The 25,830-nt window shown below is 28.4% G+C and overlaps 5 protein-coding genes across 5 annotated transcripts; 1 reads left to right on the top strand and 4 right to left on the bottom strand.

Annotated features, from left to right (window-relative positions):
- Positions 1–2,173: 2,173 nt before the first annotated feature.
- On the bottom strand, positions 2,174–2,854 carry OCT59_027154 (uncharacterized protein; the record flags this gene model as incomplete). The annotated part of the gene is made up of 1 exon (XM_066136761.1): positions 2,174–2,854. One exon carries the CDS (start codon positions 2,852–2,854, stop codon positions 2,174–2,176), a length of 681 nt encoding a protein of 226 aa, XP_065993216.1.
- Positions 2,855–5,097: 2,243 nt separating this feature from the next.
- OCT59_027155 (uncharacterized protein) lies at positions 5,098–6,567 on the bottom strand (the record flags this gene model as incomplete). The annotated part of the gene is made up of 1 exon (XM_025333403.2): positions 5,098–6,567. The coding sequence occupies one exon, from the start codon at positions 6,565–6,567 to the stop codon at positions 5,098–5,100; it is 1,470 nt and encodes a 489-aa protein (XP_025172888.1).
- A 2,577-nt stretch (positions 6,568–9,144) lies between these two features.
- Positions 9,145–9,842, bottom strand: OCT59_027156 (uncharacterized protein; the record flags this gene model as incomplete). The annotated part of the gene is made up of 4 exons (XM_066136762.1): positions 9,145–9,172; positions 9,264–9,470; positions 9,566–9,687; positions 9,762–9,842. 4 exons carry the CDS (start codon positions 9,840–9,842, stop codon positions 9,145–9,147), a joined length of 438 nt encoding a protein of 145 aa, XP_065993217.1.
- A 1,795-nt stretch (positions 9,843–11,637) lies between these two features.
- On the top strand, positions 11,638–13,074 carry OCT59_027157 (uncharacterized protein; the record flags this gene model as incomplete). Its single annotated transcript, XM_025327101.1, has 1 exon — positions 11,638–13,074. The coding sequence occupies one exon, from the start codon at positions 11,638–11,640 to the stop codon at positions 13,072–13,074; it is 1,437 nt and encodes a 478-aa protein (XP_025172886.1).
- A 4,054-nt stretch (positions 13,075–17,128) lies between these two features.
- On the bottom strand, positions 17,129–17,368 carry OCT59_027158 (uncharacterized protein; the record flags this gene model as incomplete). The annotated part of the gene is made up of 1 exon (XM_066136763.1): positions 17,129–17,368. One exon carries the CDS (start codon positions 17,366–17,368, stop codon positions 17,129–17,131), a length of 240 nt encoding a protein of 79 aa, XP_065993218.1.
- Between the last annotated feature and the right edge of the window lie 8,462 nt (positions 17,369–25,830).

Consider the following 25,830-nt stretch of genomic DNA (forward strand, 5'->3'; position numbering starts at 1 on the left):
TTGTTAGAAATAGGTCTCAATGGTCCCTATGTTGACTCGTCGAAAAAGAGGCAACAATCGGTAAATTTATTAGATTTATTCGAAAATTATAAAATAAAGGGGATTATACTCCAGAAGAAACTTTTATAAAATTTGAATGGAATAAAAAAAATCTCTATGTATAAAATAATAATTTGTTGTAACAATTATATAAAACTTTATTTTTATTCATGTTTTTTATAAAGAATATATGTTAAAATTGAGACATAAAAAGTTTAATTTTAAAGTATAAAGATCATAATTTTAATAGAAAAATTAATCCAATGAAAATTTGTTTTTTTTTATTTATTTATTTATTTTATGTGAAGACGGACAGACTATTAACAGGACATAAACATAACCGTGCTATCCTACTTCTAGCTATCATCCCCCCGAAGACGGACCTGAACTTCTTTAAATCCAACGAACCGGAATGATCCCCTCCCCTACCAGAAAGGAACCAATGAACCGAAAGAAAAAAAATGAAAAAGGACATTGACTAAATATTAAGAAGTTGTGGCAATCTACACATTATAAATAGCAAAATTAAAAGGACTATTATTAGTAATTACATTATTGAAAGAAAAAACTTCATCTAAATGTGAAAAGAAAGAACCACTATGTAAAAAATTCGATGACGAAAATAAAATAAATAAAAATCTTTATCCAATTTAAAATTACGAAAGTCATTAAAAGGATTAATATATCCACGTTCCATGTCTCTATTATTGTCGATAACTACCGGCCTATTAAAGGCAGCTGCGATTCTTTGATTGCGCGAGAATATATCCCGATATTTTGTAAAAGACTTTTTTGTGATTCCCCAGACGTCTCTTAAAGCTTTCCATTTCTGGTTGCGAGCTTTCCAAATATGAATTTTGATGAGGATACTACATTGGTGCATATAAGGCATAATTAATTTAACAATGTGTTTCATAGTATTAATATGTGCTCGAAAAATCCCTAATAAATCATTGGAAATATATGATTTAAGAAGTAAAAAAGCCGTAGGATGAATGGGTTCAGAACGATACGCCCATCTGAAAGTAGGAGAGTATTTGATTGAATCAGAAATTACTAGAGATAGTCTGTCAGCATGAGATTTCAACAGGTTAATTAAAATGTCTCCCATTTGGATAAAAGAGGATTTGATAAGTTCATAATTATCTGAACATTCCCATAAATGAATATTTGTTTCAACGTGGTTTTGACATGATAGGCATTGTGTACGATCTTTAATGAGTAGAGGGAAATTCCTATTCAATATATCCAAGGTTGGTAACGTGAGCGTTGAACATCTGATTTTCCATTTTAAATCTTTAGTGTGTAATGGTGATGTAGTATCATTACGGCCATTATAATTAAACCATTTGCTGGATAATGCCCAATTAATCAGAAGATTTTTGGTGTCGTTCTTAATTGATTCCAAAGAAGCGTGATTGAGGTGATTATCTAAACGCCGATAATTTAGTATAGTACCGACACATTTACGAACATCCTTATCCAGGGGTATTTTGTTGTTCCAGTTTAAAGTGATAGTTTGGTTGGGTAAATGATCGTGTATGATCGTCGTAGGTATAGGTTGGGTGCGGCCTAATTTGGCTTGAATATCCGCAATGTCATTAAACTGGTGACCCGAATGGGCTTTGACCTTCAAAAGTTTCACTTTCAATGATAAAGATTTTATGATGAAATGGATTGATGACCAAAGTATGTTGTTGTTAATTTTGTTGAAGCGTCTCGGCGATATAGTGTGTAAATTTTTTGATTTGTGAAACGAATCAATTGCTGCTTGTGAATCAGTATGAATGATAATTTTACCAAACTCTGGGCATACGACCAACGCCGTTAAAATAGCCATAGTTTCCGCCTTGGTTGACGAAGGAAAGAATTGTAAAGATCCATTATAGGTGATGTTACCGTTGAATAAATTGGAAGTGGTCCAACCATAGCCCATAGGGAAACCTGCTTGGGAATTAGTGGAATCATAAGAACCATCAGTAAAAAATTCTAAATCAACGAAGGGCGCGAGCGTAGTAGCTATATCTTGTAAGTCTTCTGATATTTTAAGATCATCAAATAGTTTCGTAATTAGATCCATGTTGCGTAAAGTATTCGGAACATTAGAATTATCTTGAATAGGAGGATTAATGGGTCAAAAATTCACAGTAGAGTTATAACCTCTCTGAATTAAATGATCATTAAAGGCCATAAGGCGGTAATTAGGATGACTATATTTAAGTAATTGAAAATCTTTAATCGGAACATTAGGACGAGGAAAGAGGTCTTCTTTTTTCTTTTTGGGTAATGCTTCAAGAAGAATCAAATCTTTATGCTTTACTTGAATAATGCATTTTGGTCTCATGTCTCCGACATAATAAGAGAAATGTTGAGCACAACCTTGACAACGAATCAAAATATTGGGAGTTGAACGAGGTGAAGTGTGGAGTGAAGACGCCGATATATCTTTATGAACCCAGTGTTCCATATATGATACTGGACAACAATTAGGAAAGTTGTTGGTACTAAGAAGTTTTCCATAAACAATATCTGAAAGATGCGGTATCCAAGATGTTACCCATTGTTGAGATCTTTTCGGGTGATGTAAGGTGTTACCATCGACCGGAGGGGTGGGAGGACGTGGTGCCATAGGATTTTGAATGATCGGTTTATCTAGGTCGAAGAGTAGTCTTCCTTGATTGTTGATGGTAATATTTTCTTTTAGAAAAGTATACCAACGGGGTATCTTGCCTCCTTTGTACTGGAGATTTTTCTTTATAGTATTATAGTCTTCCAGGAACGCATTATCTTTCATTATGATGTGGTCTAAGAACATGATTCCTTTGTTTTTAAGGCTGTTCAAATGGGCAAAAAGAAATTTTTTGTCAATGACGAAATGTGCTACCGGATAAGAACCTCCTTTCGTAACAAATTTAAAATTAGTTGATAAAGAAAGATTATAAAATTTAAAAAAAGTAAGTAAAGATTCTATTCTAGAAAAACAATTTAACGGTTTATCAAATAAATCAAAAAAATTAATAAGAGAATCAGGTAAAAAAAATTTTTGTTGACATAATAAAAAAAGAAATTTTAAAGTATTAGAAGTATGTGGATTGTTTGCTTGTGCGACCAGTAAAGAAGATTGAACTTTTAATTGATGATCAAAAAAATTAATTATATGGGGATAAATGTTACTATGTAAAACCGAATTAAAAAAATTTGTTTTTTTTACGAATTAATCACAAGCACAAGCACATAATCGTTATTGTCATGTGTTATTCTATCATGGCAGATTTTGTAAATATTTGTTTAACATACTGGGCTGTTTAAGGGTTTATTGTTGTACTTCGTCACATGTTAGGCGTAAAGACGGACATTTTTGCGTTATCTTTGCCAAGATATAGTCCTTTGACTAATAAATCATCGGAATAATTTGTTTTAATATATTATAAATTTTTGTATTCACAATTCTTTATAAATTATTTTCAGATATTAAGCTAATACGATATCAATCCGTAAAATTAACAAATTCTTTCCCAAATTTCCAAATTCTCTTTTGGTTAGTAATAATCAACATTCGTAAAGTTTGGAGAATTTGAATAAAATCTGGTCAAGATTATTGTGTTTCCACTGTGTATTTTTACTAGTCTTTTTGATAATTTTGTGGAATCATTGCAACATAAAATAACGTTTAAGTCGTTTTCTTTTTCTTTATTATCTTTTTGTAGTTTTTTACATACGAATTAAATAACAAATTTATTATTTTTTTTTTTGATAAATTTGAAATGGAAAAAATTAAACATGTATTTTAGCAAATCAAAGATTTTAGTCGTTATCATTTGACTAAAGAACAAAAATCGTTAGTTGATAAAGATAAACTAAGTGATGATGTATTTGATCAAATAAAAGAGTTTGATCATCACTTTTTGACTAAAGAACAAGAATCGTTAATTGATAATCTAATAACAGACAAAGAATTAAAAGAACGGTATAAAGAAAATGGTTTATACAAAAAATGTAACCATCTGAGAAGAAATTTTTAAATTATTTTTATTGCAATTATTGACTTTTTCAAAAATTGGACTAATGGAAATCATGACGTTAGTAATGAGTATAAAATCATAGAGTAGATTGAATATAATAAATTTGAAGATGTTGAATATTTAGCAAAAAGGATTTTTGAAGCAGTTTGGAGAGATGATCCTTGGGTACTAATAGATTATAAAATAATTCGATTGAAAAGAAAGGTGAAACGAAAGTTGCCTTAAAAAAAAAAATGTTTACATGACTCACAAGGCATTACAACAGAATTTTTAAAAGAAGTAAGATATTTCTTACATATTTAGTATTATTGACCATTATAAATGTTAACTAACTACAATCTAAGGTTGAAATCAAATAGTTTAGTATATCATTCTGGTTATACAATTCGTTGTTTTGGATTTACCAAAGATCCAAAACAAATGATTTATAATGGTGATGGACTTAAAAAAAAGATAGTTTAAGACAACATTTAAATGACAACTTCATTTCAATGAATTGGAAGAAAAACTTGTTTACTTTACATAGTATTGCATATGATCCTAATGATATTCATAATAAAAGATTAATTCATCAAGATTTTCATTGTGGGAATATACTGTATTAAGCAATAATATCCATCAGGCTTATATTACCGACTTGGGATTATGTCAACCGGCAAATGACAAATCCTCTCAAAATAATAATAAAAAATTATATGGAGTATTACCTTATGTAGCTCCAGAAGTTTTAAGAGGAAAAGAATATACTCAAGCAAGTGATATTTATGGATTTGGGATAATTGCATATGAAACTTGTACAGTACGGGATTGCTTCCTTATTATAATATATCTAAATTTGTAAGGGTTGAGGTCAAAGTCTAATTATAAAATTCCTCAATTAATTTTTGACATTATTAATAAATGTTGGGATGCAGACCCTTTAAAACGACCTAATGCTAGTAATAAATTATGTGAGTTAATTAATTATTTTTATTTTAATATATAATAAATTGCATTGGATAGTATAGCACGCACTATAGAATATACATATTTGCATTTAATGAAAACATCTTTTCTTAATCCAAATAGATTCCTCTGAATCATTACTACACCAATCAATTTCCCAATCAATTTTTTTGACTATTCCTCTTGCTTCATAATATTCAATTAGTTCATATAATCGTTTAACTTCCTGTTCATCTTCTAGACAATAATTTACTGGCCAAATTTGTAATAACATAGTATGTCTACCTTTCCAATTAGCAAGAAATGACCTTAATAATTTATATCTAGCCCCAAACTTTCGGTTAAGAGTAAATCCAAACTTAATCAAACTACTTGGTGATGATTTATTTAATATTTTAAATAAATTCTTATATTGGAGACCTCCTTCACTCCTAATAACTAACCCAATTAAATGTTGACAATTAATCAATAAACTTTCAAATTCAATAAGAACATAATCTTTAATTGGAAAGCTTAAATATTTAATATTTGGACAATTTTGACACATTGCTTGGAAAAATCTTCTAACATCTTCAAACTCACAATAAATATCATTAAAATGAATATCAATTACAGTAAGTTGTACATTTGCACTTTCAATTAATCTTGTCAACATCATAAATGACACTTGATTAGTTTTTAGGATTTTTAAAGCAGGTAAAGACATTTTCTCTGATTGATTTAAATTTAGAATAGTATTGTTTGGATTTGGAGGCCCAAAAGATTCAATTATTTCTAAACTTTTTAAATTTACAAAATGTGAAAGAAATTTTAAATCAACATCAAAATTCCAATCATAACATAAATATAAATTTTGGATAGTGATCGCTTTTTTAATTAGTACTTCTTCAATAGATTGCCAGGTTTCATAAATACGACATCCACTAATACGGACACTATCTAGATTTTTTTGAACTTCAATTAATCTAATGGTTCCAGAAATATTACAACCAATAACATCACAATTGAATATTTTAATCGATTTGCTTACTGTAGCTAATTCTTTTAGAATACTTTGATCAATATCATTACAAAAATAAAAGAATTTAAGATTTGAAAAGCATTGTTTATTCCAGTTTACTTGACATTTATAATCATTTGGAAAAATAAGTGAAATAAAATTTGTATTATTATTAACAAATAACTTAAATAATTCATTTCTCATCATAGATATGTCTGACTTATCAAAATTTCTGGAAATCATTCTGTCTAGAAGTTGTAGATCTAAATGTCTCCAAAAATAAATATAATTAAATGAAGGTGTCTGATAAATTTCAGTAAAAAGATCGATTCCTTGTTTCATCAAATTATCTCTAGATTCTTCTGAAAAATGCGAAAGTATTACATTAAATATTATATTTTCTGCCTTTTTAGTTAAAATAGCTTGTCCAGGAATTTTCCATAATAACGGTACTATTGCTTCACACCAAGATCTGTTGACTAAAAGACAAGAATAAAGTGATATTCTGTCATTTTGAAAATTTTCTGAGATCATTAAAAGTAAATCTCTGTTGAGTTTCATAATTATTTTTTAAATAAGTGTAAGTAGTAAGCGCAATTTTATATTGTAACTTGGGATTTTCTAGACGAAGATCAGGATGATATATATGCGTATTTTTTAACTTATATGAAGATTGACAATAATAATTGGAATGTATTGTATTGTAACTGATTATTAATAGATAATCTTTTATGCTCATAATTAAATTGATGATTGATACCATTTCTAGTTAATTTGAGGCTGATATTTAAATTAAACCCGTTTGGCTGACTCTTGCTTCATATGATCTACTCTGTAAAGGATATTGTACGGTGTTGTATTTATATTGGTTAACCGTTAACGTCACTTCGTGACGTTAACCAATTTAAATATCACCGTACAATATCTATATTATCGTACGGTTAATGCAGATCATGCTCAAATAAACTAAACCAGCATGATCCTATAGGGACGTGCGATAAGTCATGTTTATGATATTAAATATAAGAGATATACTTTTTTGATATTTATAAAAAAGCAAAGTAAAGATATAAAAGAAAAATTATTTTCCACTAATTTCTTTATTTATTTTTTTTTTCTCACGTTTATTTTAATACTTCTTTCTCATATTATAAATTTTTTATTCTAAAACTTTTTTTTCAATATGAGAGTATGTCTTTTTTTAAAATTTATAAATAAGTAAACTTTAAGTATTTTTATGAATCATTTTTTATAATTTAGTAGTTAGTATTTGTTAAATTTTATTAGTTAGATAATTGTAATAGTAAAGTTAAAGAACTGGAAGCACTCCATCATGGCCACTTTTTGTGATAGCTTCCGGTCTGATAATCAGACTTGGAGTACGAAGGACAACCCTATATATATCAACTGGTTGTCGAACTGTGAATGTTGTTCTTATGATTTTACTTTACTACTACTTACACTTTTACATGCTTATTCCTATTAGTACTTTTATAGATATTAAAGCGAACCAGAAGAAATTCTTGGCCATAGCGTGCAAATATTTATAATATTTCTAATATTGTCATATTGTGAATGACCTTTATTTTATTTTCTTTTTTAATTAAAATTTGTAAAAAATCTTATATGGATATGATACTGTATAAACATTTTCTCTTTCTAATTTCATGACTCTAAAATGAACTAATATGCTTCTTCTAAATTATTAATTTGTGATTTATATTAGAAAATTATGCAGGTTTCTAAATAAAAAAATGTAAATGTATTTGCATTAACTAGGAAAATTTCTTTTTCAATTGAATTATAAAGAATAAATTTTACTAATGATTACAGTTGTTATTATATTGCAAATTAGTTTCTTTTCTTTCTTTTTCCGAGTGTTTTTTAAAAATTTATCTATTTAAAACTGGAATGCAGTGATATATATATATTTCTAACTATGTAATTACCATTTTTAAATTATATAATTATTAATCCATGAATTTATATTAATTACTATTATTTATTTTTTCTTTTACAAAAAAAAAAAATTATCTTGAATATTATGTTAAATTTTTATCTGACCAGACTATAAGTTTTTGCACATTCTTTGTATCGAAGTACTCTAGTGAGGTTCTTTTAAACTGCTGATCACAGTATAGGAGATACTCGCCATAATTAATTTTTAATGCCCCCAAAAAAAGCTCTGTAATACAAATTTCAGAGGGCCCGAATGACGAGAGACTGACAGGTCATATGACCGACACGCTTGACCAGAAAAAAGCTGAATCATATAATTATATGTTTAGAAAAAAAAATCACTATGTTAACTTGCCTAATTTTTCATTTTATACACTTATTAAGATGCAGATACTATAAAGTAGAACAATGCCTGCCAAGAAATTCACAATATAAAAGTGCATCTACCAGAATCGGTGACTTACTTAGTTATAGATTCTGTTTTATAAATGATCTTACAGCTTGTATGGTGGCTGTCACCTATAAACCACACTAATATTAAGTGACTTCAAATTTTTATAAATTGTAAATTGAATAGTAAAAAGAAAAAACTAAACCGATAAAATGATATAGCAACATGTACTGAACATTTCTATCGGATTATTTTATAGAATTTAATAAGAATTTTAATTAATATTATGGGTTAAAGTTGGATAATTTTAATAAGTAGCAATAATAAAAATATAAAATTCGGACTAGTTTTCATGTAATTTTTATGGATTTTACAAAAATACCATGGAAATCCACAAGAATTCCATGTAATATGGCAAAAAAAAAATTTTGCCGCTCACGCGGCAATTAATATTTTGACAAAGTTAAAACATAAGTTACACAATATAAATAAATAAATTTCAAAATTTCGGACTATTGTTGTTTATAGGTGACAGCCACCATACTATTTATTGTACGAATTTCACTTTGTAATAAATAAATAAACAAACCCTGTATTCAGTTTAAATTTGCATTAATTTATTTCATTTACACATTTTCGTAATTAGTAAATTACATATCATAATAGAATTCAATAATTGATATCAGAATGTAAATTCGACTATTTCTTTTAGATAATTGACAATTTCTTTTAAATTGAATTTTATGGCTACAAAATAGAGTTCAAATATTTCAGGTTTTCATAATCTTCTAAGCAAATATTCCAGAATACATATAGCTAGTGTGAAATAATGAATAAGCCAAATATTAATTAAATATTACTAAGTTTAACATTTTTTTTTTTGAACTTAAAGTCAAAAAATACTCACTTTAATAAGGTTTTAAAACATTGTGGTGAAACATCTGGTATAGAAATTTCATATTCAACTTTATTAGTTGACAGAACTTCCTGAAAAAAGGAAGAGCGTACATATAAAATCGTGGAATGCACTTCAAACACTTGTGTATCTGATACTCGAATTTTTAGATCACAACGTTGTTTTTGTTCAAATAGCAAACTTCTAATTAATATTAATCTAGGTGGAATAACTGGGATAATTATCAATAACTTATTAAATTATTAGTGTTTATCACGTTAGTAATTATCAATATTGTAGTTTATCAAAATTACTGTGTAGAATAATCATGAATCAATGTTTGGATAAATTGACATTGTGGTTGAATCCGTTGATCTTGTTGTCTTTGGGCCCATTGATATTCTTGATTTTGGGCTCGTTGATCTTGCTCTTGTACCTGTGAATAATATAAATTAAATTTGTTAGGATTTTACAAAATATTACTGTATATATAAACTCTTTTAAGTTAACCTGTGGGGACAAATTAAAAAATTGTGTCACTTCAGCTAGATCCAAGGTACGTGCTAACCTTTCAGCCTTATTTGTAACCATCCCTCCTTCAGAATAGTAGACCTTATAGACAAACAGAAAAACTTCCAAATAGTGTTTCACATATTAAGTAAAGATCTCTACTTGCCTTTAATACTTAGAAAAATTTTTAGAGTAATTTCTTTGATGTAAATATATAAACTTATCCAGAAAAAAAATAATATATAAAAAGAAAAAATTATTCGAGAGTTTGATGATTATTTTAAAAGAAAAAATTGTTTGAAGAGTTTGAAGAAAATTTTTAGGGGGATAGTTTATCGAATATGAGGTCATAGTGAAGAGCTTAACGTGTAGTTGTTATTACTTGACGCGTAATTACTTTAAAAACGCGAAAAGTTTATAAATAACAGTAAAGATAATTCTAAGCCACAATTACACATGATCAGAGTTTCTTGAATTGTATTACCTAATAATAAAAAATGTGTTTGTGTGCCAGGTTTTTTCGATCTTAATGTGATGTTTACCTGTCACTGATCACCTTGATGTACAGTGAGGGTACGATATTAACGTACAAACTGGCCGGAATTAACGTTAACGCTATCACATGCTTTAAAATAGTACACCCACTGTACGTTAAGGATACCAATAATGCTGAAGCGCGTGTCTATGAAACGGGTAACACCAAAAATGGATCTGATCAACATTTCCTTTTTGTGTAATGTTTTTTGAGCACTGGTGCGTACGTTAAGGAACCTCTGTGTTTTTATTGGCTAATTGCTTTGGTATTTCAGGTTCGACTAAATATCTTTGTCGTGCTAAATTTATTTTTGTGTATTTTCTTGTTGAATGGCTTACAAGTTGTGATTTATGATCATGAATCTCCTTTTTAAGTGAATATACTTTGCTATTTTATTTTTTATGAATCATAATTACAGTTGATTGATGTTTACTAATTATAATTTAGAAATATGTGCAGAACTTCTTTAGCTAATTTATTTTTAAATGTTCTTTTTTATCGATAATAAAATTTGAGGAAATTTTAGAATTTTGAACGAATCTTAATTTAATCACTCGTTCCCAAATTTGTATTTCGCTCCTTTGAAAATAATCGTTTTTAATAAGAGACATCAAAAGCTTTTCTAGAATCAAAGAAAAATTTGGGTGATTTGAATATTATATCTGGCTTTTTGAATTTTTTGAAGTTCCAAGAAAAAATCATTTTTGAAATTTGTCTGATATATTAAATAAAAAATTTTATTCTACCCATTTTGTATTAGTAATTAGTAGTACAGTACCTAAAGTTTTAATTACATCTAGAGTATCATATTTCTCCAAAGAAATTCTTCCCCATAAATATATCTAGGAAAATTATATTACTATATTCTAAAATAAAAAACAAAAAAAAATTGTTTTTTTTTTAAAAAAAAAAGAACTGAATAAAATACGAAAAAAATTAATAATATTAGTAAAAAAGACGTGAGAAAATCATGTGATCACTTACCAGTATCCTTAGTCTGGTCAAACCCAATAAAGCTAGGAAAAAGAAAAAAAAGATGATATTATTAATAAAAAAAATCGGTAAAGCATTATTCAACGTTAACGTTAACATTATCATAAGGTTAGTTTTCAAACGTTTTTCTTTTTTGGCATACCTCAAACCAAATCTAGTATCGATTAACAACAACAACCGATCTTTATTGGTGTAAATCATCATGTTGCATAATTATCAATCATTGTTTAAGAATTACGTAATATTTGTTGCACAAATCTATTAATGAATATAAAACAGACCGAACATACGGGGATTTTTTTTTTGTATTCTTTCGTGTAAATTCATTTTTTATTTTTTTAAAAAAAAATGTCAAAACTCAACGAAGACGTATTTTTTTTAATATTTAAAGAGTTAAAGCATGATAAAAATTCACTTTATTCATGTCTTTTTGTTAATAGAACTTGGTGTGAAACAGTAGTGCCTATTTTATGGGAAAATCCTGGTTATAGTTATCATAGTTCTAGTTCAATGAGTAAATTATTTAAGATAATAATTTTACTTTTATCGGAAGAATCAAGAGATACTTTAGGAATTAATAATAGTATTACAGAAACATATCAACGTCCTTTATTTAATTACATTGATTACTGGAAATATTTAGATATGTCTTTTATAGAAAATTTAATTTCTCAAAGAAGTATTATTGAATATTCCAGCGCGTCTGTTATAAGAAACGAAATATTAAAGTTACTTATTGATAAAAATAGAAGTAAAAAATTCATAAATCTTTCTATCCAAGATGATTATGGTTATTATGATTATCTACACCATATTTCAGGGGCTGAACATTGCTTTTCAAAACTTGAATCCTTTTATTGCAAACGAAATGTTGATCAAAGTTTTATAAAAGGTTTAGCTAGGATATGCAAATCGATTGAAAAATTTAGATTTGAAGATGTTTCTAACTGTGTCGATAATTCTGGAATTCTTAAATTGATTGAAGTACAAGAAAAACTAATTGATGTTGTTTTCACTGTTGATTACTATGGTAATGGTAATGAATCATTTTACAAGTCTCTTGAAGAATCTTTGATTAGACACGCTGATACTGTCCATTATTTGAGAATTGATTGGAAACCTATTACAAGACTTCTTTCATGTCTTCCAAACTTATTAAGTTTAGAATTTAATATAACTCATTCTGAATACTGGAATGAGTCAGATTATTTAAATGATTTATCATTATCTAATTTAAAAATTTTGAAGACTATTCAAGTTCCAGCTAAAAGTTTAGTAAATTTAATTGAAGGCACAAAAGGATATCTTACTGAAATTGATATAACTTATGAGGATGTTGATGATGAAATGCTTATTCAAGCAATATATCAAAATTGTCCAAATCTTAGATATCTTAAGATATCATTAATGAATCATACTAATTCACTCATTTCAGAATTTGAAAATTTATCAATTCATTGTAAATTATTAAATAAATTATTTATTGAAATATATAATAACTTTAGTTGGGATAAATTGTTTATTATATTAGCTAGGTCAGCACCAATTGGTTTATTTAAATTTAAGTTTCATTCCACGAGATTTGAATTGGAAGATTTTAAATTATTTTTTGACAATTGGAAAAATAGGAATCCTGTACTGTTAACAATAAGCTACACTCCTTTTTTTGTTAACTTGAGTGAACATCATCAATTAGTAGATTTATTTGAAAAATATAAAGTGAAAGAAATAATTAAAAAATACTACATTAGTGGTCATTTTGAAGAATTTAGTAATAATTATTGATTTAGATTTTTCAATTAAAACAATTGAACTTACTTTATGATATAGTATTTATATATACTAATAAACTTTGATGATGAAATATCTAAATCATATTACTTATCTAAATAAATTTTTAAAGATTTAAGAAAAATTATATGAAAATTTTGATACTTAAATTTTCACTTCATAATGTTACATCCATACTATATTACTAATTTAGAACTTAATTCTTTAAATTTCATTTAATTTTGCAGAATAATCAATTTTTTCGGCTTATATAACAAGATAATGTATGATTTTTAGTAATAGACTCATTATCTAAAAAATTTTAATTAATAAAATTAGATAGAAATAATAAAAATAATTAGTACGAATTAATAAATTATTCATTGAAGATTAACTTACCCAGGAAAGGTATTCTTCCAATATTCCACTTTGATAATAATCAAACCAACAAGCAAAGAATTTCAACCAATCCATCTGTTGGCGGTCTTTTATTAGGATCGGAATCCCAACATTTTATATACTGGCGATGTACCTTCAACAATTTTCGGTCTTAATCCTTCACAAATATCTAAAGTAAGGTCAAGAAAAAATTAAGCAAAAAAATAAATAAATAAATAAAGGGAAAAAATACACATTAATATAGATTATAAAGAAAAATATAAAAAAAATTTCAGTTTGTTTTATAAAAAAAAACAAGAAATCAAAAAGGAATTATAAAAAACATTTTAATAAAGAAAAAAAAATTACAAAATAATAATTTTATAAAATTTATACCCATGATCTTTTTCCTTTTCTGCTACAGGACTTTACATAATCTTTTTCTTCTTGTAATTCAGGCATCTCAACTTCAAACATTTCTTGAAGAGAAGTATCATTGGTTTCGACATAATGATATTATGCATTTTATTTATGGGAGAATCAATACATTATATACTTTCACATGAAATAGGTATGACGAAAGTATTATAAATTTTCTTTTTATTAACTGTTAACATTAATAATAATTATTAACAGTAAAAACATTAAAATAGGTATTAATTATATACTAATTACTATTAAAAAAAATTATATTAATTTTCAATTTAGACAAATAAATTATCGATTCTATTTTTTTTTTTGACTGGATATGTTTTTTCATTTTTTACTAAGTAAAAAAATATATTTTATTTCAATTACACAGTGAAATTCGATAAACCGGATATTCGATAAACCGGATTTGGGCCTAAACCGGACTTTTTTTCTGGAACCAAATCACGTATATTAAAATAGGCTCGATATACCGGAGTTTACTAGTAAAAGCTCGATATTCGCTATAACGGATCAATTTTCTAACCAGTGTAACACCTGAGCCCATAGAAAATTATGTTTGCCACCTCAGGTATTAACAAAATGACTCTTTATTAATAATATAAATAAATACAATAATATGCTTGGTTTAATAACATTAAATAATAAAATAAATAATTCATAACAAAATTCGTCCAATTTTCTCTCTCTCTCTCTCTCTGTCCTTTCCAAAAGGTGATCTTCACGCCCTTTTATGTTTGTTTTTGTGTAACTAAATTCATAATTTCGATTCATGGATTTAAATTATTAAAGTATTTCCATTGTTTTAAAGTATTTCCATTATCTTAATTTTGTATCCATTTGATCATCATGAACTCCTGAATTATGATTTATAATATTAACGTAGTGATCAACAAATTAATCACTTGACACCTCAGATCACTTGATTTCATTCAATTTAGTATCTTTCGGATCTTCATTTATCCTTAAATCTCGTGACTAATAGTTTAAGGTCATCACGGACCAATTACCTTGATCCATGTGATTATTAGTTTAACGACTTCTCGGTCCAATTAAAATAAAAATAAAAATAAGTTAAAATTTTATACACTAAGACTAAATGTAATACTGCGCCTCACAATTAATAAATTTACTAGGTATACTACGGCATTACAACTATCCCCCACATAAAAATTTAATGCCCACATTAAATTTATTCTAAGAATCGAACTCGTGTCTCGAAGTGGTAGGTGCGAATTATACCACTAAATCAAACATGCATTGTCACTTGACTCAGTTGCGTTTTAAATATTCCTTTTTGCTGCGTCTACATCTGCGGTTTATCATGTGTTTGTTAAGTCTACGGTTTTCCTGTACCGGATTTCACTTTGGTCTTTCTTAGGAAATTTTCATTAGTTTTTCCTATTTTCGAAAATTATTTTTATGTCATGTGATTTTATTTCACATGATTATAAATTATCTTTATTTTTCTAAGTCCATTGATGATAGTTATCATTTACTCATCGGTGTATGGTAAGTCTTTAATAATTCTCCATTTACAGGTATCTTCTTGATGACACCTTTAATATTTTTAATTCTATAAGCTCCATTCGGTAGTATTTCATGAATGTAAAATGGTCCCAACCATTTTGATTCTAATTTTCCCGATAGTTGTTGTGCTTTGGCTTTATCATAGAGTAGTATTTTATCTCCAATTCCAAAGGTGTGTTCTTTGATTATTTTTCTGTCATGATACTCTTTTTGTTTTGTTTGAGATTTCAGTATTTGTTCTTTGGCTTCATGTCGGGTTTTTGGTAGTTCTTCCAATAATCCAACTATTCTATCACTTAGGTTAATTTCTTTGATATTTTCATCCATTATTGTCCGTACATTTCTTCCGTATGTTAAATAAAATGGTCGAATTTTTGTTGAACTATGCTTTTTATTTCGGTAAGCAAATAATATGGGTGCTATCCTTTGATCCCAATCATCTTTGGTTGATAATTTCGCTAATGCTTGACCTAATGTTCGGTTGAATCTTTCAACAAGTCCATTTGTCTCTGGATGATAACTTGTAGAAAAATTCCATTTAATTTTGAATTTTTCCATTAATTCTTTAATCATTTCATTATTGAAATGACTTCCTCTATCACTCAATATTTTCATTGGACATCCATGTCTACAAATGATGTCTTCATAAATAAATTTTGATACTTCTTTGGCAGTTGCTTCCTTTACTGCTTTGGCTTCTGGCCATTTTGTAAAATAATCCATTGCTACTATGATGTATTTATTACCATTTGTTGTCGTGTTCAATGGTCCAACAAAGTCAATCCCGATTTGATACCATAGTTCTACTACTTTAATTGGGTGTAATTCATTTTTCCCTTGTGGTTTTCCTCTTCTTTGACATTCGTCGCATGTCCTTACATATCTTTCAACGTCATTCAGCATATTTTCCCAATAATATTTATCTTTTAAATTATCATAAGTACTTTTGATTCCCATATGTGCCGATAATTCATGACTGTGAGCTAAATATAGTGCTCCCATCTTTTCAAAATCTTCTATTATTCTGATGTTTTTACCATTTTTCTCAATATGCTTTTTACCATCAGTTACCCTGATGTTATCCTTAATCTCAACATTTTTAACCTCTATTGGTGGTTTATCTCCATCTAATTCTATTATTTTATTATATACTCTTTCCCAATCTGTGTCATTATTTGATATTTTAATATTAGCATATTTTTCTCCTTCGTAAATATCTTGACATTCTTTAAATGATTTCACCATCTCCATATATCTTTCTTCATCTAATAATGGATATGATGTTTTATGTCCTTGATCCTTTTTCGAATATTCTCTACCTTTGTAATTTTCCCAACATTTTTCATTTTCTAAAAATATCACTATTGATTCATCAATTATCCTTTTGTTCCTAAATACTTCCTTTTCTAATAGGTGGTTCTCATATCTTGTTATGTATCCTCTGTCGAATGATGGTGTTTGTTGATAAAAGTACTCACTATAGGGACTTTTATCTAATATTAACCAATCCTCATTATCATGTTCTTCCATTCTCCTGTTGATTTGTTCAACAACTTCCTTCCTGAATTCCCATTCTATACCTTTCTTTGGTATTTTATACTTATCATTGTCCTCTCTTTTCCTTTTAAAGGTGTTAAACCTCACACTTTGTCCTACTTTTTCAAATTCTTTTATAAGTTTATTTACAATGAATGTTTTTCCAGTACCATCAACTCCACATATGATTATTATTTTAGGTCCCATTTTTACATAATTCTGATAATTTTAGCTTGTTTACTTTACTTAATATCACCTCTATTTGTAATATTTCCCCTTGAGTTTCCAATATTAATGGTCTTTCTTCACTATCTTCAAAATTTTTGGCTTTGAATTTATAGTTATAATTTATCCTGTTTAATTCCTTTGTTATACCTTCTAAATTTTCGATTATATCCTTTATTTTATGATTTGTATTTCTTACCACTTGTTCCATTTTTATTTTTGAAAAGTAACTCTTTTACCCATCTATTTATATTATTCTTGATAAGGCATCTGCGTTTTTATTTTCTTTTCCTGGTCTATGGGTTATTTCAAAATCATACTGTTCCAATTCCATGACCCATCTTGATCTCTTTCCTTTTGGTACTTTTGCAGTCATTAATCCCTTTAAAGCTGCATGGTCTGTTACTACCTCAAATTTTCTATTGATCAAGTATTTATGGAAATGTTGTATTCCCCATACAATTGCATAACATTCTTGTTCGGTTATTGGCCATCTTTGTTCTGTCCTGTTTAAACTTTTACTGGCATATTCTATTACGTATTCTTGACCTTTATCATCTTTTTGAGCTAACACTGCCCCTAATCCTATTCCTGAAGCATCTGTAATTAATATAAATTTCCTTAACCAATCTGGTTGTCTTAACACCGGTTCTTCGGTTAATTTCCTTTTTAATATTTCTAATGCTTCATGTTGTTTGATGCCCCATTCAAACTTTTCATCTTTTCTCAATAAAGATGTTATTGGTTTTACTATTTTTGAAAAATCTTTAATAAATTTTCTATAATACGTACATAACCCCAATATTGACCTTACACCTTTTATATTTATAGGTGCTGTTAATTTTTGTATCTTTTCAACCTTTCCTGGACTTGGTTTTAATCCATTTTTACCAACTACATGTCCTAAAAATTCTATTTCTGTTTTTCCAAATATACATTTCTTTAACTTTAGTATTAAACTGGCTTCCTTTAATTTTTCTAACACTAACTTTATGTGTTTCAGGTGGTCTTCAAAATTTTCTGAATATATCATTATATCATCAATGTATACTATCACAAATTCATTTAGGTACTCCTTTAATACTTTATCCATTAACCTTTGAAAACTTGCAGGCGCATTTGTTAACCCAAATGGCATGACATTATATTCATATAATCCTGCTGAGCATATAAATGCTGTTTTCTCAATATCTTCCTCAGCCATTTCTATCTGATTAAACCCTGATGCTAAATCTAGACTAGTAAACCATCTTCCTGAACTTATCCTTTCTAATTGTTCATCAATCCTTGGTAATGGATATGCATCTGTTATTGTAACTTTATTTAATTTTCTATAGTCGATGCAAAACCTATAATTTCCAGACTTTTTTCCTGCTAAAGTCACTGGTGAAGACCATGGACTTCTGGATTCTCTAATTTTTCCCAATTTTAACATCTCGTCAACCTCTTTTCTGATGAATTTACCTTTTTCATCATTTTCTTTGTACCTCTTTTGGGCTATTGGTTCAGTACCCCCTTTTAATCTGATTTCATGTTTTACTAGGTTTGTCCTATTATATTTTTCACCATCATACTCAAATATATCCTTATATTTTTCTACTAATACCTTTAATTTACCTTTTTGTTCATTGGTTATGTCCCCTACTTTAAATTTTTCAGTAAATTTTTCATGGTCACTTTTGTGCTTCTTTATCGTCTCTTCAGTATCATTCTGACCAAGACTTATACTTTAAAATTTTCATCTTCCTGACCTTCATGGTCATCTTCATATATGTTATACAATTCATCCTGGTATAATTCTTCTAATATTTCCTCTTCATCAAATGTTTCTTCAAACCCTTTAATGGTCCTTTGTGTGTATTTCACTGGTATATCCATAGTTTCATCATTCATTCTAATTATTATTGTTTTATCCGTGTAATCTATATTCGCCTTAAACATATCTAATACTCCATTTCCTAACACAATTTCGTTTTTTCCTGAATCAATTACTTCAACCTTAATGGGTATCTCCTTATCCCCAAATTGTATGTATATTGTCGTGGTACCCCTAGATGCTAATTTATCCTCATTTATCATCACACATCTTACTGTACTTGGTTCCTCAATTTTTAGGTCCATTTCATCCATTATCTGACTAGTTATTACATTTACTGCTGCTCCTGTATCAAACATTACGTCCTTTAATTCTTGGTTTATTATTAATTTACCCCTTAATGCAGTTAAGTGTTCTGCTTCAATGTTGTTCATTGATTCTTGTAGTCAATCTGTTTGTGGATACCTTCTCATTCCTTCATGATATATTTTTCTTTGCTCTGGACTTATGTTTATAATTTGTGAAAAGGTTGCATTTGCTCTGGTATTTTTCATATCCTCTAATACGTTATATTCTGGTGTGTTCCTCTGAAATGCGCTTGTCCTATGGATACCTTCAACACGTTCATTTTTACATTGTTTTGCATAGTGACCTCTTTGTCCACAATTTCCACATGTATTATTATTTCTCCTTGCTTCTTGTGCTTTCCTCAGACTTTCATCAGTGAATCCTCTTTTTGGTAATGCTGCTGCCCTTTCCTCTTGGCTTGCATATTTATTATTCCTTCTTCGTGCTTGTTCTTGGTCAATTTCCATATCTATATCTCGATTACTTGACCTATTTTTTATGTTACTTCTCGTTTGTCTTTCACCAATATAAAAGTCTTGATCAACATGGTTAAATGTTACATCATTATCTTGATAATACGGGTCGTCATAACTATATCCTTGATCATAATTATCCTGATAATCCTGACTATCATAATCATATTGGTCATATTGATCATTATAATTATCATATTCCACTACATTGAATCCTCGATTATTGTTTTGGTGGTTTGGTGGTCTGTTATAGTTATTTGGTCTTCCATTATAGTTATTTGATCTTCTATTATAATTTTGATTATTTGGTCTTCCATAGTTTCTTTGACCATTATTTACCCTACATTCATTTGCATAATGTCCTGGTTGTTTACAATTATAACATGCTCGAGGTGGTGGTCCTTGTCTATTGTTATTGTTTGGTGGTCTCTTTTGCCCTCCAAGTTGATTTACTAGTTTTACCTCTAATTTTTTAAACATGTCGGCAAGGTCATCCTCATAATTTTTCTCCAATGGTTTTTCAAATATATTCTTTGGCTTGTCATCTTGTATATCGATTCCTTTTCTTTGGGTACTAACTGATATACCACGTGTCTTTCTTATTAATTCATTAGTAGCTTCCTCCTCTCTTCTTGCTGTATTCACCGCATCATTTAGATTTGCTGGGTTTTGTCTTCTGACTTGATATCCCAATGTTGGTGTTAATCCTTCGATATAATTATCCACTTGTAATTCATCATCTAATGCATGGCCTCTGGTAGCTATCCTTAATATTTGTCTAAACCTTATCGTATATGCCTCAACATTTTCATTTACTCCTTGTGTTATTTTCCTTAATTCTAACATTTTCCTTTTTCTAACATCCTCTCTGGTAAATCTTTGTTTAACTCTATGTTTCAAATCATTATCATCATCATTGTCTGCCCAATTTACTAAATGTCCATTATTTGCTTCCTTCTTTTCATTATACCATTGTGCTGCTGCACCTTTCAAACAGGTAGCTGCCATTGCTGCTTGTCTAGCTCCATTTACTCCTGCTGCTTTTCCTATGGCAGTGAATGCTGTTTCAAATTGTCTTACCCAATCATTAACATCTTCTTCTTCTTTTCCATAAAAGTGTGGCAAACTAATTATTCCTCCAGCTGCGTTTCCTGCATCCTCAATTGCATTTGCTAATGGGTTGGCTGCGATTAATCCAGCCCAATTACCTCCTATATCATGTCCTGTTGTTGCTAGTAAAGCCGCTCTAACATCTTCCCTTACTTCAGCTCTTGTTGCTCCCATAATTATTGGTACTATTGGTGGGATTGGTGGTATCGGTGGTGTTAAAGGTGTTTCAAATAAATTTTCTATATTATAATCAGATATTTCACTTTTATCCTCAGAATTTGATTCTGAACTTTCACTTGAGTCAAAACCGGGTCTATTTATAATGTTTTCTTCATAAGGTTCTTCAAAATTTTCATTGCTATCGGTATCATTTGGATTTAAAATTTCTCTATTCTTTTCAGATCCATCTGATTCTTTTTCAGATCCATCAGATTTTTCGTTATCAGATTCATTTCCACTGCTTTCACTATCCCCAATTCCAGCTTGCTGTTTTAGAAATTTATCTAATATCCGCCTTAAATTTTTCTCCAAATCATTTTTATTTCCTTGGAATATTTCAATAAATTCTTGATCCAATATTTCTCCATCAGTATATCCCATACTGATTAACCTTAATAACTCTCCATCAGTTATTTCTATTTTATTATCATCACATATTTGTTTTAATCTTTTGACCCTGATATCAATTTCATTTTCGTCATTCTCACAATCCCTACACTTGGTTTTTCCTTCGTCAAATTTATTGTTCATCCATCTTATTCCACATTCATCACAAAATGTGGTATTTTCATTTATCCATTCATATAATTTTGTCCTTAATTCTTTGTCATTCGTATCAATTTCCTGAAAATATTTTTCCATAAATTCCGTTGTTAATATTATACTATTGCTTATCCTGAATTTTCTTATTCTCTCTATTTCTGACACATTTAATTCGTATCCTAGTTTTTCTAAGTCATCCTTTAATTCTAATAATTCTTTTTGTTCACAATTTTTACATTGTCCAATGTCTGCTATCATATCAGGTAACTTTCTATTCCTACAATTTCCACATATTAATGTTTCTTTTGTTAACCATTCATTTATTTCATCTTTTAATTTTTCATCACTTAGTCTCATTAATTCGAAAAATGTACCTAAAAAGTCCTCTGTTAATATCAATTCTATCCTTATCCTTAGGTCCCACATCCTTTGTATATCTTTGTCGGTGAACCTTCCACCCATTTCTTCAATTTTTCTTTTTAATGATTCTACTGTCCATTCGACATCATCCTCTATTTTTATTTCATAATGTATACTACCATCACTGTCCTCTAATTCATAACTTTCAGGACTAGCACTTTCTGGGTCCTCAGGTTCCCTTGTAAATTGTTTGGTATCAATAAATCTTTGTCTTACTTTTGATACATATCTTACCCATGCATCACCTCCTTCTTGCGTGTCTACCTCACATCTATTTTGATATTCTATCTGGAGTAATAATTCAATTACCTCTTCTTTCCTCAACAGATCTTCTGTTTCTTCATATAATAGATCCCTGAATAACTTCATTGCTAACTTCTTAACATGTATTGCTTTCATTTCATTTTCCAATATCGTGTTATACCAATCCCAAAATTTTTGAAACCTATTTTCAACATCCCAATCTTCTAAAATGTATCCATGTTTCATTATTTCTGGGCATCCTATTAATCGATCAAATATTTCATTTTCCAAGTTTCCTTCAATACAATCCCTTACAATTACTACAATTATTATTCTCAATCCTTTTTCCTTCATTTTTGGTTGTTGTCTGTACCTTATTGATTCAATTATTCTATCTACTATATTCCTACATTTTCCCTTATGTATTGTATCCTCCCTTTCTCTATTGTCCATACTTAATAAATTCAATAATTCTTTATGTGTTACATTATTGTACATTAGTATTGTATCCTCGAATTTAAACAAAGCATCCCAAAATTTCTTGAATGCCGCTGATACTTCTCTTTCTATTGGGTTACATATTTCACATGCTAAACATTCCTCTGGTTCTATCACTCCTAGGTCATGTTCTTGTTTATGGTTTATATATTCAGCGTTCCAAACATGGTACCATTCCATTTTTAATAAAATTCTCTAAAAATTTTCACGTCTTTTACTTTTTATCCTTCTTTTATATTTTATTTGACCTATACTGGGCTTGCCTTTACCTCACTTGTTCATTACTGAGTATGGTAGTTTACAGGTTTGTACAAATAAATTTACATTTTCCTTGAAATTCCCAACCTAAAGTTGGAATGTGATTCCATATTTGATTTCATTAATTTCATTATGTATCTTTAATTTAACTCCTTTTATACACGTATTTTCCCAATTCTTCTTCAGTTAAATTGATTTTATGTACAATCATTTTAATTTCTTGTTATAATTATTATTATTTTATTATTATCGTTATTTTGTTATATTTTGAAATAATAAGTGGGAGATCCAAATCTCCCTCCTATATTTATATTTTTCCTTGGTCATGTGATTTTTGTCAATCTTCCTATTTTTATTATTTTTAATTCATCCTTAACTTTTATATATTTGTCCAGCAAATATTATTTTAATTTTTGTTAACGTTAATCATGATTTTTCTTGGGTACCCTCACACAGAATTGTTTTTGGAAGTTCACACAGAACTATTCTCAATTGATCACACAGAATACCTCAATTGAGTTCACACAGAAAAAGCTCACACAGAACTATTCTCAATTGATCACACAGAAAACCTCAATTGAGTTCACACAGAATTATTCTCAATTGATCACACAGAAAACCTCAATTGAGTTCACACAGAATTACCCTACCATCGTATTTATAGTGTCGGTTTTTGGGTACACTTTTTATCCTTAACTTAACCTCAATTATTCATAAAAATTATTTTTAATCCTTAATTCATGGAACTTATTTACAATATTCTATTAAAACCCCTTCTAACTTGATTAGCCTCGCATTTCCCTTGATAATCAATTACTACCATACATATTTGGTTCATATGTATGAAAATTATTATAATAATAATTTTTCATTGACTTATCAGCCGGTGGTCAAGTTAGATCAAAAATTTAATTTTTAACATTATCTCTTTATACATTTATGGTCATACTTACCCAAATTAATACCTTTTACCTTGGTAACCATTATTTTCACGTATCCTTTAAAATATTTAACTTTATTTTATTAAAATTTAACGTTAATACACCTTAAATTCTTTTTTAACCAAGACTTAGAACTTTTAATTTTATAATTCCTTAACTTCGTCGATCCTTTATTTGTAACTTCTAATGATCACGTGGGGGTGATCATTTTCTTTTCTCAGAGATCCTATACTTATAACCTGTAGTGATCATGTGAGGATGATCACTTTTCCTTTCTCGGAGCATGCACCACTTGTAACACCTGAGCCCATAGAAAATTATGTTTGCCACCTCAGGTATTAACAAAATGACTCTTTATTAATAATATAAATAAATACAATAATATGCTTGGTTTAATAACATTAAATAATAAAATAAATAATTCATAACAAAATTCGTCCAATTTTCTCTCTCTCTCTCTCTCTGTCCTTTCCAAAAGGTGATCTTCACGCCCTTTTATGTTTGTTTTTGTGTAACTAAATTCATAATTTCGATTCATGGATTTAAATTATTAAAGTATTTCCATTGTTTTAAAGTATTTCCATTATCTTAATTTTGTATCCATTTGATCATCATGAACTCCTGAATTATGATTTATAATATTAACGTAGTGATCAACAAATTAATCACTTGACACCTCAGATCACTTGATTTCATTCAATTTAGTATCTTTCGGATCTTCATTTATCCTTAAATCTCGTGACTAATAGTTTAAGGTCATCACGGACCAATTACCTTGATCCATGTGATTATTAGTTTAACGACTTCTCGGTCCAATTAAAATAAAAATAAAAATAAGTTAAAATTTTATACACTAAGACTAAATGTAATACTGCGCCTCACAATTAATAAATTTACTAGGTATACTACGGCATTACACCAGCTATAGTAAAAATGATTCGATAAACCGGATCACGTGACTGAGAACCAATAAAATTTAAGTAACGTGATGCGGTAAATCTTAAATTTGGTCGGAATTATAAAAATCTTAATTCCGGCTGAAGTTAAGTATTACTTATATATTCAATTAAAATATTTTATATTCATTTTCATGACCTCTATAACTTAAAACTAGATGAAAAAATCAAATTATAGTGTATATTAGTTTTATTAGCATGAAAATTTTTTAAAAATTCAATATAATAGATTTTCAATATATCGAAATTTTTTCGCTAAACCGGATATCCCGATAAACCGGATATTTTTAGTGGAACCGATAGATCCGGTTTATCGAATTTCACTGTGTATATCACAGCACTATTGACTTCGATCAAAACCTAACGCTAAAAGGTGCACAAAATAAAAAATAATTAGGAAAAAAATCCAAATCTAAGGGGTGAAAGAATGAAAAAACTAAATTAGCAAAAAATAATTAGATAAAAAAATTATTATTAAAAATAAGTATCGAAAAAAAGGTGCTTAGTGTAACATCGCATCGAGTCATCAAAAAGTAGTTGTTATTTTATTTGAATATCGTAATTTTATTTTTCTTAAATTTAATTTGGATTCCGAGTTGTAGAATCGTTAAGGTGTTAGAAAATTCATATAATATAGCGAAAAATAAAATATTAAAAATAGATATTCATTCATTAAATAAGATTTCAGGTGAAGAAGGTATTAGGAATAATATATATTTTTGAGGGAATATATTAGATTTCTATAATGTTATATAATACTTTTTTCTCATTTTATTCAGTAGGAGAAATAGAGAATTTGTAAGGAGGGTTGTGCAGGTGAAAAACAAGGTTGGCAAGTCTAGGATATT

The sequence above is a fragment of the Rhizophagus irregularis genome, chromosome 7, assembly GCF_026210795.1.
Source record: "Rhizophagus irregularis chromosome 7, complete sequence".
In the NCBI taxonomy this organism is placed as follows: Eukaryota; Fungi; Glomeromycota; class Glomeromycetes; order Glomerales; family Glomeraceae; genus Rhizophagus; species Rhizophagus irregularis.